General features: G+C 42.8%; 1 protein-coding gene across 3 annotated transcripts in view; it reads right to left on the minus strand.

Annotated features, from left to right (window-relative positions):
* btbd11b (BTB (POZ) domain containing 11b) overlaps nucleotides 1-13968 on the minus strand; it is a 268189-nt gene that overhangs the window by 26018 nt on the left and 228203 nt on the right. For all 3 annotated transcript variants that reach the window (XM_034177006.1, XM_034177005.1, XM_034177004.1), the window contains 2 exons: nucleotides 9508-9613; nucleotides 9195-9297 (listed from right to left, as the gene is read on the minus strand). In XM_034177006.1, coding sequence (XP_034032897.1) covers nucleotides 9195-9297; nucleotides 9508-9613 — 209 coding nt within the window. The remainder of the gene's footprint in view (nucleotides 1-9194; nucleotides 9298-9507; nucleotides 9614-13968) is intronic.

Below are 13968 nucleotides of genomic sequence, written 5' to 3' on the forward strand. Positions count from 1 at the left end.
ACTCACAGCTGAGGTGCATCTGGATGGATTGGAGCATGTTGGCATTTAAGACTGGAGTGCACAGTGTGTATTTGCCAGAGACTCGACCTTGTGACCAGACGTCGTCTCGGGAGCCATCTCATCAGCAGCGGATGCTGAGAAACGTCCAGGTTTGATGCACAGTCTGTGAAAGAGGAGGGGGTGAGGTCTCACGCTCGTCAGCACACTTCCTGAGGTACGTTGGATTTTGTGACTAACAGTTATACAGTCAGTAAATGTGGTGTCCCTCACACCTTATTGTATTGAGCTGTATGTTAGTCATGTATCAGCTTCCACTGCGGTGGAGTTTTGTGAACTGGATGTTCCATGCCTGCAGGTTGGAAGCTGATCAGCAATCAAGCCAGGAAGTGTTTGCTGTTTGTACACCTTTAAGTGTTCTGTGTGTAGAGTGTGGACTCACATAATGGTTCCTTCTTTCACAGACTCGGTTGTTGCGGCCACCTGGGGGGTGTCGGCGGGGTCCTTGGGTCCGAAACAGCTTCTGGCTCCGGACCGTTAGCGCTGCTGGGAGCGCACCACGCCAGACCGCACCTTTCTGTATTATCACTGTTATGTATTAAATTCAGTTAGCCTTTGTACCGTGCTCTGCTTATTTCATACTGGGTCCTTCAAACGCTGGTCGGTTCTCCGAGCTGCGTCCGACACATAACAGTAGTCTCTGGCCAAACATCACGGACCCAGCGGTAGCAGAGACGGTAACGCGCCGGGAAGGCGGCAGCAGACGTTCAGTGGTTATCGGGATCAGTTGCGGGGCTCTCCGCCCGGAAGGTGCGTGTTTGAAACCCATTACTGGACACTAATTTGTGCTCTCTTGCAGCCGTGTTCCTGTGTTGTGCCTTATCCGTGGGTCGTGGTGGAGTGTGACTGGCGACGGCTTCGCGTCGCACTCCGACCGGATAAGAGGTGTAAACGGGAGCTGCAAGAGTGCGTTTGTAATGGGTTCACGCGCACGGCGGAGCTCTGTTAGCACGGGTCGCTGGGCTTCCTGTGTTGCAGTCGTAGCCCCGTTTCCCCGGATAAAGGTAACTACTGCGTCTGTTGTATCAGCTCCGGCGTTATTTAGTTGAGCACATTTTGGTTGTGTGTTGCACTCAGCTGCGCACACAAAAGCAGCTCGTTTGTTTTTTTCTGTCGCCCAAGGGGTTTTTTCATTTTTAGCACTCTGGTTCCCCCTTGTGGTGACTGAATCACGTTACCGTCAAGCTCTTGAGTAGGAACAGGTGTGTTCCATTTGGTTGAGCTTGACGGTATAACTCACTGATTTGTTTTGTGTTAGTTCATTTTGTGTGGGTGTTTTTTGAGTTGGTTTTTGTGTGGGCTTTTTTTTTTTTTTGTTGTCCACTATTTGTCTGGGGGTGTGACCCTGTAGCCTTTGCAAAGAACAAAAACAACACACAGAGAACAGGGACCCAAACAACTGTGTGTTGGTCTGTTTTTTTTCCTTTTGTTTCTTTTTGTTTCACATCCCCAGGGTTGGATGGTACGGTCCCCTGGGGGGTGATGGGGTGGTCTTTGGGTTGTTTTTTCTCTTTGTTTTTTGTTATGCCCTCTCTTCTCCTCTGACTCCAGCCGGGTGTGCCGTAGTGTCGGCATTGCTGGAGGGGTGCAGTTAGGTTGTGCTGGGCGTTTCCCAGGTAGCCTCTGCACCCGGGAGGGGAGGGGGGGGGGGGGGGGGGTTGGGGTTTTTTTTGTTTTCCCTCCCCCAGTTTCCGCCCTCAGGGTTTGACTGTGGTGTCCTCTGGGGGGGAACGGGCGTTGGGTCCATCTAGCCGTGGACGGCCGGGGCTGGGTCCATTAGTCATGCGGGGAGGCGTCTCCTGGGGTTGACGAGTGGTCCTCTGGGGGGCGCTGGTGGTCCCCGTGGGTGACGTTGGATCCCAGAGGGACCTCGGCCGTGGTTATTACTCCTGGAGCTGGCGGGTGGCCCTCTGGGGGGTGTTGGTCCCTACGTGTCGTTTGGGGGGGAGGAGGGGGGGGGTATTTTGGCATTTGTTTGTGAGCTTAAATTTGGATTGTTTTTCTTTTCTCCCCTTCCCTGGGGTTTGATGGAACGGTCCTCTGGGGGGGGGGGGGGGGGGGGTGTTTTAGTGTTTTTGTTTGTGGGCTTGGGTTGGGTTGTTTTTCCTTTCTCCCCTTCCCTGGGGTTTGATGGGACGGTCCCCTGGGGCGGGGGGGATGTTTTGGTTGTTTTGTTTTCTGACTAATCACACATGTTTGGTTAAAGGCTGACCGCACAGGTGTAGGAACTCCTGGCCACACCTGTGCTGAGACTGTCAAACAAGGGCAAAGATGCAGCCAGTTCAACCAGTCTGTTGGAGGACGAACGCAGACGCGGTTTCCAGCCATGGTCCCTGGAGGGGGGGTGTTTCTCCTGGGCCAGGTGTGTGTGGTCGCCGGGAGGCTTCCCGTGAGGGTGGGGTACTGTTATATGGCTGGGGGGGCCTGGCTGCCGGTTTGTTTGTCTTTTTGTTTTCCTCCCAGGTGGCGTGCATTTGGGACTGAGTGGCTGTGTTGCTGAGGCTGTCAGGACCTCACCCTGATCACCTGCGACTCGTCAGGACTCACAGCTGAGGTGCATCTGGATGGATTGGAGCATGTTGGCATTTAAGACTGGAGTGCACAGTGTGTATTTGCCAGAGACTCGACCTTGTGACCAGACGGGTGAGATCGTCGTCTTGGGAGCCATCTCATCAGCAGCGGATGCTGAGAAACGTCCAGGTTTGATGCACAGTCTGTGAAAGAGGAGGGGGTGAGGTCTCACGCTCGTCAGCACACTTCCTGAGGTACGTTAGATTTTGTGACTAACAGTTATACAGTCAGTAAATGTGGTGTCCCTCACACCTTATTGTATTGAGCTGTATGTTAGTCATGTATCAGCTTCCACTGCGGTGGAGTTTTGTGAACTGGATGTTCCATGCCTGCAGGTTGGAAGCTGATCAGCAATCAAGCCAGGAAGTGTTTGCTGTTTGTACACCTTTAAGTGTTCTGTGTGTAGAGTGTGGACTCACATAATGGTTCCTTCTTTCACAGACTCGGTTGTTGCGGCCACCTGGGGGGTGTCGGCGGGGTCCTTGGGTCCGAAACAGCTTCTGGCTCCGGACCGTTAGCGCTGCTGGGAGCGCACCACGCCAGACCACACCTTTCTGTATTATCACTGTTATGTATTAAATTCAGTTAGCCTTTGTACCGTGCTCTGCTTATTTCATACTGGGTCCTTCAAACGCTGGTCGGTTCTCCGAGCTGCGTCCGACACATAACATAAACTTTAGATAGATACCTAAAACATATTACATCATAGCTTCTGTTTCTATAATAAAATAACCATATTTATAGCTTAGCCTACTAGCTATAATTTAATTTTACAACAAGTCTACAAACTAAGTAAACGTATACTACAATCTTGAACCCAAATATGAATATTTAGGTTTTAGAAGCTAACTCCTGTAATATTATGTAGTAACTAGTAACCAGACATAACAAAATACTGGACATGTGCTATGGCTCAGTGAAAGGAGCATATAGATCTCTCTCTCTTCCCCCGCTGGGCAGGGCTGATCATAACTGCGTGCAGCTCATCCCGGTGTATCGCACCATGTTGAGGAGAGGCAGTGTCCTGACCAGGCAGATGAAGCAATGGACAGAGGACTCTGTTGTGCGTCTGCAAGGTTGCTATGATTGCACGGACTGGGAAATATTTAAGGAGTCGTCTACTGATATTGATGAACTGACTGATGTTGTCAGCAGTTATGTTACTTTTTGTGAAGATTTTGTGATTCCCAAAAAGATGGTTAAAATCTACTCAAACGCTAAACCTTGGGTCTCAAGAGCACTGAAAGTCCTATTCAACAAAAGAAAAAGGGCATTCAGTGAGGGAGATCTCCCACAGTTAAACAGATTAAAAAGGGAGATCAAATGTGAAATTAGGAGAGCAAAGTACAACTACACAGCCACGATCGAGAAACAATTTACCCAAAATAAGTTAGGCTCTGCTTGGGATGGCCTAAATACCATTCTAGGGAAAAATAGTAAAAAATCTAAAGTCATCCTGGCTGGGGTTAAATCGGACAAACAACTCGCCCAGGATTTTAATCAGTTTTATAGTAGATTTGATACACTAAATTTTAGTGATGAATTATTTAAACTAAAAAATGATTTGCGCTGTCCTGGTTCTCCACCTTTTGATGAACGTTCCTTGATCAGCTTCTTTAAATGTACTAAAGTTAAAAAAAGTCCAGGACCCGATAATATTTGTGGTCGTTTGCTGTCGTCTTGTGCGGAGCAACTAGGCCCTATTTTCTTTTATATTTTTAAACTGTCGCTTGCTCAACAAAAGGTTCCAAAGAATTGGAAACAGAGCATAGTAATACCTGTGGCTAAAAACAAGCATCCCAAAGTTTTAAATGACTTTAGACCGGTAGCCCTAACATCTCTTGTTATGAAGGCATTTGAAAGACTTATGAAACATGAATTGCTTTCACATGTAGAGTCATTACTAGATCCCTTCCAGTTTGCCTATAGGGCTGGCTGTGGAGTGGAGGATGCTACTGCCACACTTTTAAATCTTGTTTTTAAACACCTTGAGGGCAACAAAGCACATGCCAAACTTTTATTTCTTGACTTTTCATCTGCTTTTAATACTATCCAACCTCACATTTTAATTGACAAACTTGTGAATAATTTTTCTGTAGATTTTAATATTGCTGGTTGGATTTTAGATTTTTTAACAGACCGATCACAGAGAGTCAGAGTAAATGGGTGCATGTCAGACACCCTTTTGTCCTCAACAGGATCTCCTCAGGGCTGTGTCCTTTCGCCACTTCTGTACATATTGTACACTAATGATTGTCAAAGCCATCACGAAAATCGTTTTATTTTAAAATTTGCAGACGATACTGTCATTGTTAGTCTCTTACATAATCATGACAATAATCATGGCCCGGTGGTGGAAGATTTTGTAAAGTGGTGTGATAAGTCATATTTACAATTAAACGTGGCTAAAACAAAAGATATGTCTGTGGACTTCCGACGACAGCTCACACCAGCTCAGGCTACCTTCATTAAGGGCCAGCAGGTGGAGTCTGTGGAAACTTATAAGTATCTGGGGACTATAATTGATCACAAGCTAAACTTTAATGTTAATACTGACATGTTGTGTAAAAAGGGTCAACAATATTTGTTCTGTCTTCGTAAATTGTCTTATTTTCAAGTGGATAAGACTATTATGATTCTTTTTTACAAATCTTGTATTGAGTCTGTTTTAACCTTTTCTATGTTGTGCTGGTATGGGAATCTCAGTCTTAAGGCTAAAAATTCACTGGTTAAAATAGTGAAGGCCTGTGGAAAGGTACTGGGAGTACCACAGAGTACGTTGTCTGACCTATACCACAGACAAGTAAAGAGGAAAGCATTGAGTATATTGTCGAACTCTGCTCACCCTCTTTTTAGTGATTTTCAATATTTACCTTCTGGCTCACGGCACAGGTTTCCCTCTGTGAAGGGTAACAGATTTAAGTTCTCTTTTGTTCCTGCAGCCATTGCTGCTCTGAACGCAGGCCAAGGAAGGAGTTAAAACTGGAATCATTTTAATGGACTGTATTTTAATGTTTGGACTGTAATTGTTTGTGATGCTGCACCATGGTAATGGTACTGGTGTGTGTTCTGTGTGTCATGTGCTTTTGATGTATTCTCAGGCTGCAGAACTGGTTGCCCCATGGGGGACACAAATAAAGTGAAAGTGAAGTAACTATATTTCTTGTATATGTTGTTTATGACCCTGATTGTGTAAATGTCACTTATATACTGTACATGCTTTCCATATTCCTGAGCTGCTTAGGTGGGTAGGGAGCGTTCCCATGGGATAAAAAAGCTTTTCAACCTACCGTCCCTGGTTCTCAGGACCAGGAACCTAAGTGGCTCTACTCTACTCTTCGTTTTTTTTTTTTTTTTAAAGATATTTAGATATACTTTAGTATACACTAGTAGAGTTCTACCTTAGAATTGGAATGTATTATAGAAGACATACCTTACTGGATTTTTATGTAATTGTTATATTATTTTGTTATAATTAATTAAATGATTAATTATATTTTGGGCAGTGCATGTGAGGCTGTGTTGAAGCCCAACGACAACGCAGGAAGCCAGTATGTCTCTGTTGATGCTCTCAGTACAAGTCAGAGAGGTAAGAAAACTGAAACCCATGTCAACAATACACATCAATCTGCATGAATTGGCACATCTAATGTAAAATTTTATATAAGATATAATAGGCCTACAATGGAACGCTGACTCCACACGTGTGCCATTTTCATTGCTTTCTTGCTGTAATTTTTCCAACTTCCACTCCAGATTTCTCCCATTTATGCATCTTAAATGTGCTGAACTTTTCAAATTACACATTGTTCGTATTTTAATGTACAACCAGTTATTTCAAATAGACTGAATTTACTGAATGGAACCTTGTTTCTGAAGGAATTCCAGCGTTGATCTGATTGCCTGCATCAGGAATTACATCCAGTGTAAAATGTGCCAATTCAACACAACCCCAAGTGAAAAGAAGGGGGAGCAGCTGAAGGGACTTATTACTGTTCATGTTTTTTTTCCTCATCACTGCACTGTAATGATGTGCAATATTGAAACCATAAATTAATACTTGCTTTAAAATGAATCTTCATGAATTGTTCAGTGATTTCTCTAGTTGTAAAGCATCACAGGTTCAGTGACACCTCTGAGCGTTGTGCTGTGTCTCTTCAGTCTTTTTACTGAAAGAATTGATTTGTTACTCTCAGCGCAACATGATACAGATACGGACGTGCTGTCAGAATCACAGGGGCTGCAAAAATGATCAGCAAAAAAATGTCACCACTGTCACAAACAAGCATAAGTCACCAACCCAAGCTGTTCATGTCTGCAGTGCCAACCCAGTCTCACGGCAAGTCATGATTCAGCAGCACGAAATATACATTAATCTATTGGTTCATCATATTGTGACAAAAAGCGCCTCATTTTCGTCACAGCAGCACAAATTCATTCTAATTCATTCCGTGATGGCTGCACAAAATTAAAAGTGAAGCACGTGCGGGGGGGGATCTACATCGGTGTAGATAGAACAGTGATGCGGTCTTTTTGAGGTAATATAACAAACTACAGCAATCATGAGTTTAAACTGTCAATGCAGTGCGTACCAGGGACAGCATCTTTTACTTCTTCCCAGTGTATTCTGGCATTTGTCAAGGACATGATCTGGTCTGTGTATTAGGTAGCGCTATGGACTACAGGGTGCCTTTTGTTCACTGACCTTGACCTTTTGGCCTCCCTTCACTGGCTTCCTGTCTCTGTGAGGTCTGATTTCAAGGTTCTGTTACTAACATATAAAATTATTCATGAATTAGCGCCTCCCTATGTAGCTGACCTAATTACACTATACATACCATGTGTTCTCAGGGCACAGAACTAGTTTATGTCCCTAAGGTTAAAAACAAAGTTGGCAGGCCACAGAGTCTTCTCTTATCGTGCGCCTGCCTTGTGGAATGATCTCCCTGCAGAGATAAAACAGTCAGAGACATTTAAGTCCAGACTAAAGACGCATCTATTCTCCCTTTTGTATGGCTAGCATACCAGTGTAGTATGGAACTATGCTTCCTGTCCTTTTGATTCATATTATTAGCAACAGAACAGGTCACGGCCTCACTACATCTAAATTCTGGGTCTGTTAGTGAGTCACAGGGCTAGCTGCCGGTGACCACCTTAGTAATGTCTTTGCTTCTCTGTTGATTTACTATTGGTGAATTAATACCACAGGTGCAGTTGTTTCCAGACAACTGATTCTAATCTTTTTCTCTCTGTCCGAGGCACTGACGACACCCTCGATGGATGCTGGCCCTACACCCCAGGGTGCCAGACTGACCTCAGGATGCCCTGCCTGTTACACCAATGACTGGAAGTTGTACTTCTTTGGGACCTAACCGGAACTGGACCTGGACACTGATGGATTAAAGGCCCAAGATGGACTGCTTTCTAGTTCAACTAAGGACTCTGTTTCTGTTGCTCTTCTGTTTCCCTGCTTCTGTTTTCCATTTCTTCTTTTTGTTAAGAAAGTCTTTTAAAATCCGTAAAAACTCTGTAACTGGTAGTATGGCCTAAGTAGTGGGCCACCCCTCTATGTCTGGTCTGCTTGAGGTTTCTTTCTCATGATCACCAGAGGGAGTTTTTTTCATACCACTGTCACCTGTGTGCTTGCTTGGAGGGGGGGTTAGGTTAGACCTTACTCATGTGAAATGCCTTCAGGCAGCATTGTTATGTTTTGGCATTATGCAAGTAAAATTAAATTGAACTGAACTGACTTTGCGGATGATGTCTTGATATTTGACGAATCAATGGATGCACCAGTTGAGAAGCTGAGTGACAACTCAAGAGTGTCTGGGTTTGTGATTGTTCTGCAACAAGACTCAGATATAGGTTTTAAATGACTTCCTGAATTCAACCATCAGAAATGTATCTGTATGCAGTGAAACTGACTTTTTTGTCTCTTGGTCCTTGGCCTTTGAGATCAAGACACACCTAGGGAGAGCTTACGGAGTGATGAAGTCCATGGATACAGGTCTTTGGCAATAAGATACCATTATAGGAGAATGAACGTACAAGCCTTCAGGGTCCTGGTGTTTCCTTTCTTAATATATAGTTGTGATACATGGATGCTAACTAATGGCCCAAGGTAACTACTGGATGTATTTGGTATTAGGTCAAATTGGTGAATCCTTGGGTACCGCTGGAATGACTTTGTGCCAAACAAATGGTTACTTAGGAGACTCAGATCAGATGCACAAGTTGCATTGTGAAGGAATGTCAGCTACAACATTATGACCATATGCGGCACTTTGCTGAGTATGATCCAGCACAGGTGCTTCACTGTTGAGGACTCCATCAAGTGCAGAAGGTCAAGAAGATACCCATGTATCACCTGGCTGCAGCAGATAGACTGGCACTTCCCGGAAATGGGGATAGAGGAGATGGTTACCAACAAGGATTTCGAGTGATTCACCGCTGGTGCTGCCCCCCAAAAGTGACTGGACTCTGAACACTGCGCTATCAAACTTATTCTCAGTACATAAAGTTCTCCTTGTGACATTTGCAAGCAGGTGCATCATGTTTATGCGTACCTGTTGGAAGCTGTGAATAGCAGCACTTTGTGAGCATAAAATGGCTTTCCTTCCACCAAAAAGGTCACATCTGACATCTCTTTATTGTTCAGGAAATGTGGATCTGAAGGACACATGGCCAGAAAAAGTCAGCAGTACATATACTTTTATCTTCCTGTTTCTGGACACTAGATGGCAGTCTCTACATTGTTCCTTCGCCCTCTATTTAATGTTAGTCAAGCAAAATGCTGTAAATAATGTTATTCTGCTGTTTTAGTGCCAAACTTTAGTTAACAGCACTGACACAGTGATTATAATTTTTGGAGTGCCTTACCCAGGCGTGACGACTGTTTTTTCTTGATTTCTGGCAGTTTGGGGATGGGGTACGGACCATAACACTGGGTGAAGATTGCAGACAGCTGCTGGCTGATTACTTCATTCTGCCAAAACACAGAGGAGCACATCATCAGAGCACAAGCAAAGGTGCTGAGGCCGAACGTGTTCAATATTCAGGAGCTCACTTTAAATCCCCATACAAATTCTGCATTCAATTTACTCAATGACATGATGCACCAAATCACATTTTCACACCTGTTCTACACCACTGAAAGGCTATTAAATTAATGACACACTTATTTGTTACAGCCAGTTAGTAGAGAACTCTGTGATAGGCTGAATGATGGCAGGGATGAAGGAATGACAGAAGACAGGAGAGAAGGAGATGGAGAGAGAAACCTTACAATCTACAGCTTTCCACATACTGTATGTCTGTGTGATTTAAAGCTGATTCGAACAAAGCAGCAGTGTAGCTGCAGCATCATCAAAGTATGACGAAACCTCACAGTATATGCAACCAGACATGCACATTTTAGAACAAAGGGCTACCGAGAGAGCAACCTGTTCCAGTAAGAACAATGTCTGGAGACAGAGATGGCACGACAGATGAATGAAAATGATAGAGACTGCATACACATATATATATATATATATATATATATATATATATATATATATATATATATATATATATATATATATACATACATGTATACAACAAATTAACAAATTGTGCTCTCAAACTGAAAGACCACACTCTTGAATAAAGAGAGGAAATAACTTTTATACTATGTTTGCACTTTGTGGGACAGCTGGAGGACAACTGGGTTAAAGTGAGGCTAACTATAATGTTATAAAAAGGTATAATGATTTAAAAAGTTTAGGGTTAGGGTAGGGTTTCCATTTAATTACATAAATCTGCCCACCTTTATTAGCTCTGCTTTGATGTTTGTATTCACTGGCAATAAGAAGCAGTCTGCTCCTTAATGCAGTGTTAAATAAATAAATAATACACCAATTCAATTCATTATGATTGTTGCTGCTTAGAGCAGTAGCACCACATTTCAAAAATAAATGTGCCTTACAGACCAGTGTGACTTATATATTCTTTCTTTGTTCATGCTGTATTTTTGGACAGATGCGACTAGATGTGGCATATAGTCCAGTATGTGACTTTGAATGTTGCATACTTGCTGGTTTAAGTATTTGCCAACTGCACACCTCCTGAGATTTTCATGCCCTTCTATCTCAAACGTATAGATAGACTGAACAGAAGAAACACTCAGTGAGTTGCATTTCATTGGGTGGAAATGATTTCTTGATGTCTGAGGGCAGAGAAGAATGGCTAGACTGTTTCAATCTGACAAGCACAATAACCAAGAGGATCTGTAGATAGACAACACGTCAAACCTTAATGCAGCTGTGACACAGCAGCAGAAAACCAGACTGGGTTACAATCCTGTGACCTAAGAACAGGAAACTCAGAATAAAGTGGGCACAGACTCACAAAAATTGAAAGGCTGGAAAGATATTGCCTGGTTTGAGACGTCTCAATTTCTGCTGCAATCATCAAATGGTGAGGTCAGAAGTTAGTGTGGGTAATATGAAAGCATGGATCCATCCTAGCTTGCATCTATAATCCTGACAGCTGATGGTGCAGTGGTATGGTAACTCTCTGATGCCAATATGGACTAAAATCTCTGTGGAATGCGTCCAGAAACTTGTTGAAGTTATGCCAAGAAGAATGAATGTAGCTCAGGCATGTCTGAATGCAAAAGGGGGTCCAACCTTGTACTAGTAAGCTGCACTTAAACGGTGGCAGGCACCATTCAAGTCTTTAGTGATTACAAAGAGATAGTGACATATAGACAAAGTAAGTTCTATATACACTCTGAGGCCCGCTGGTGCCAGGGATTGTCTCTGCATTCTATCGCATGAAGTGGGTGAGAGTCCACAACTCCTCATGAGTGAGATGTCTGTCTGACACAGTTTACATCCCCAGCCAAGATCAGTACCCATTTACAGCTGGATGAACGGAGACACACTCACAGAAATATTTGCCCTAACTTTTAAGCTTTATGTAATTTTAATTACATGACAAATTCCCATTTACTTTTTTAGGTAATTTTAATACAAACCTACCAAATAAACCTTACATGATGCATATTCATTAATCCCATTTATTTGAAATGCATAATCCTCAGCTTTATGTATTTAGTATTAATAAAATATAATTAATCTAAATCAGTAATAATGACAGTATTTATTTAAAATACATAAAGTATATTGTCTGAATTGCATAATAATTATGTTACCTATATTATTAAATATAAATGGGAATTTGTCTTGTAATAAAATTACATAAATCTTAAAAGTTACAGCAAATACTGTATATCTGTGAGTGCAATAAAGATTAATAATCTTGTTCAAGGACACAGACAGATAGGATTAGTGGGAATCAAACCCAGGTCTACGTATTGGCAGGCCAGCTCCGTACCTGCTGTATGTTTAGGTAGAGAGAGAGAGAGAGAGAGAGAGAGAGAGAGAGAGAGAGAGAGAGAGAGAGAGAGAGAGAAACAGAGAAGAAACCTAAATTCTTTCTTTTGTAATCAGAAATTGCATAAACAAATTAAAATGTGAGAAAGACCAAGGGGGTGTAGACTCTATATCAGGGGTGGGCAATCATGTGCCATGAAGGGCCGAAGCACTGCAGGTTTTCCTTGCTACCAATCACCTCAGCAGGTGATTTCATTAATGTTCAGGTGTTTCAGCAGGTGATTTCATTGACAACCAGGTGTTTATGTTCAAGGGAGAAGCTCATCAGCAACCCACCTGCTGAGGTGATTGGTTGCAAGGAAAACATGCAGTGTCTCGGCCCTCGTTGCCCACCCCTGCTCTATATATTTTATTATAGGTACAGAAATCAATAGAGATTGATAGAGATATTTCAGTTAGAGGTAGACCAAGACAGACAGACAGACAGACAGACAGACAGACAGACAGACAGATAGATAGATAGATAGATAGATAGATAGATAGATAGATAGATAGATAGATAGATAGATAGATAGATAGATAGATAGATAGATAGATAGATAGATAGATAGAGCTGGGTGGACATAATCTGAATAAAGATGCACAGTGCCAACTTTGAAGTCTCTAGTCCTCGTGGCAGGACAAACAGTACCCTCAGGGAGAAGAGGGTCACTGGTTTCACCACACATCAGCTGTGATAGACACAAGGATTGACACTGCAGCAATCCACTGAGACTAGACTGTCCTGAGTGTGCGCCAAAGATACAGTACTGCCAGTGTGGGCGTGCATGGGTGTTTAAGTGTGCCAAGGACACATGGACATTATTTATGTGTCAGCATTATGCAGTATTGGTTTTTCTTTTTTACATTCTCTACAATGACAGAAAAAGCCATAAAACTGACAGGGCAGTGAAAACAAAGGCAACAGAGACCAAGCAAACATCGGTGTAGATAGAACAGTGATGCGGTCTTTTTGAGGTAATATAACAAACTACAGCAATCATGAGTTTAAGTAATGAGACAGCGGGCTGAAATAACGAGCAGCCACAGAGAGGAGTGAAGGGGCAGATCATAAATCATAATCATTTTAGGTAATTGATATTGAGCAGACCTCTGGGGTTCTGTCAGCCGCCGTGAAATTGATGGCTTGGCTACCTAATGATGATCATACAAAATGAAAGAGCAAGAAGCCATAATGCAGTACATGTACCTTTTGTGCAAGTATTTTTGAGATTAAAAAGCTGTATTGGGTGTGACTGGCACCTAATGCCCCCTACAGCCTACCCATATACCTGACTTATAGTTAGGGAAGGGATAAGGTGACCTCATCATGTCGCGGTCCTGCATATGTGCAGCTCTAACTAGCACATTGCTGAAGCTCAGTAAAACAAGTATGGGACGCACCCTTTACCTTTAAAAGACGTGTGGAATGGTTATGGGATTATTTTAAGGAGAGAACAATCAAAATCCTAGATTAGAATAGATTAGATAGAACTTTATTGATCCCTTCAGAAGACTCCCTCAAATTGATGTTCCAGCAGCATTGTATAGCAATACACAGGGTAAGAAGCACACAGAGTATCAAAAGAGAAAGTAAAAAAGAATATATAGTTTGCAAATATCAATATAAATACACAGTATAAATACTAGACTTTTACTGATTGCTTACTGGCTACTACTGTTCCTCTCCTTCCCGTCCCCTGTCTTCCTGTTACTCCTCCTCTCGCTGAGTGAGGAGTTGTACAGTCTGATGGCCTGAGGGACAAAGGAGTTTTTTCCATCTGTTGGTCCTGCACTTGGGAAGGAGCAGTCTGTGGCTGTATTATTGTATGTATTATGTATCTGTATAATTGTATTATTTTCCAGCAGTGATCCTGTATAACATGTCCTACGGTAAAGGTCTCACCAGCCACTGGTAGCAAAA

This window comes from Thalassophryne amazonica, chromosome 8 (genome assembly GCF_902500255.1).
Source record: "Thalassophryne amazonica chromosome 8, fThaAma1.1, whole genome shotgun sequence".
NCBI classification, from domain to species: domain Eukaryota; kingdom Metazoa; phylum Chordata; class Actinopteri; order Batrachoidiformes; family Batrachoididae; genus Thalassophryne; species Thalassophryne amazonica.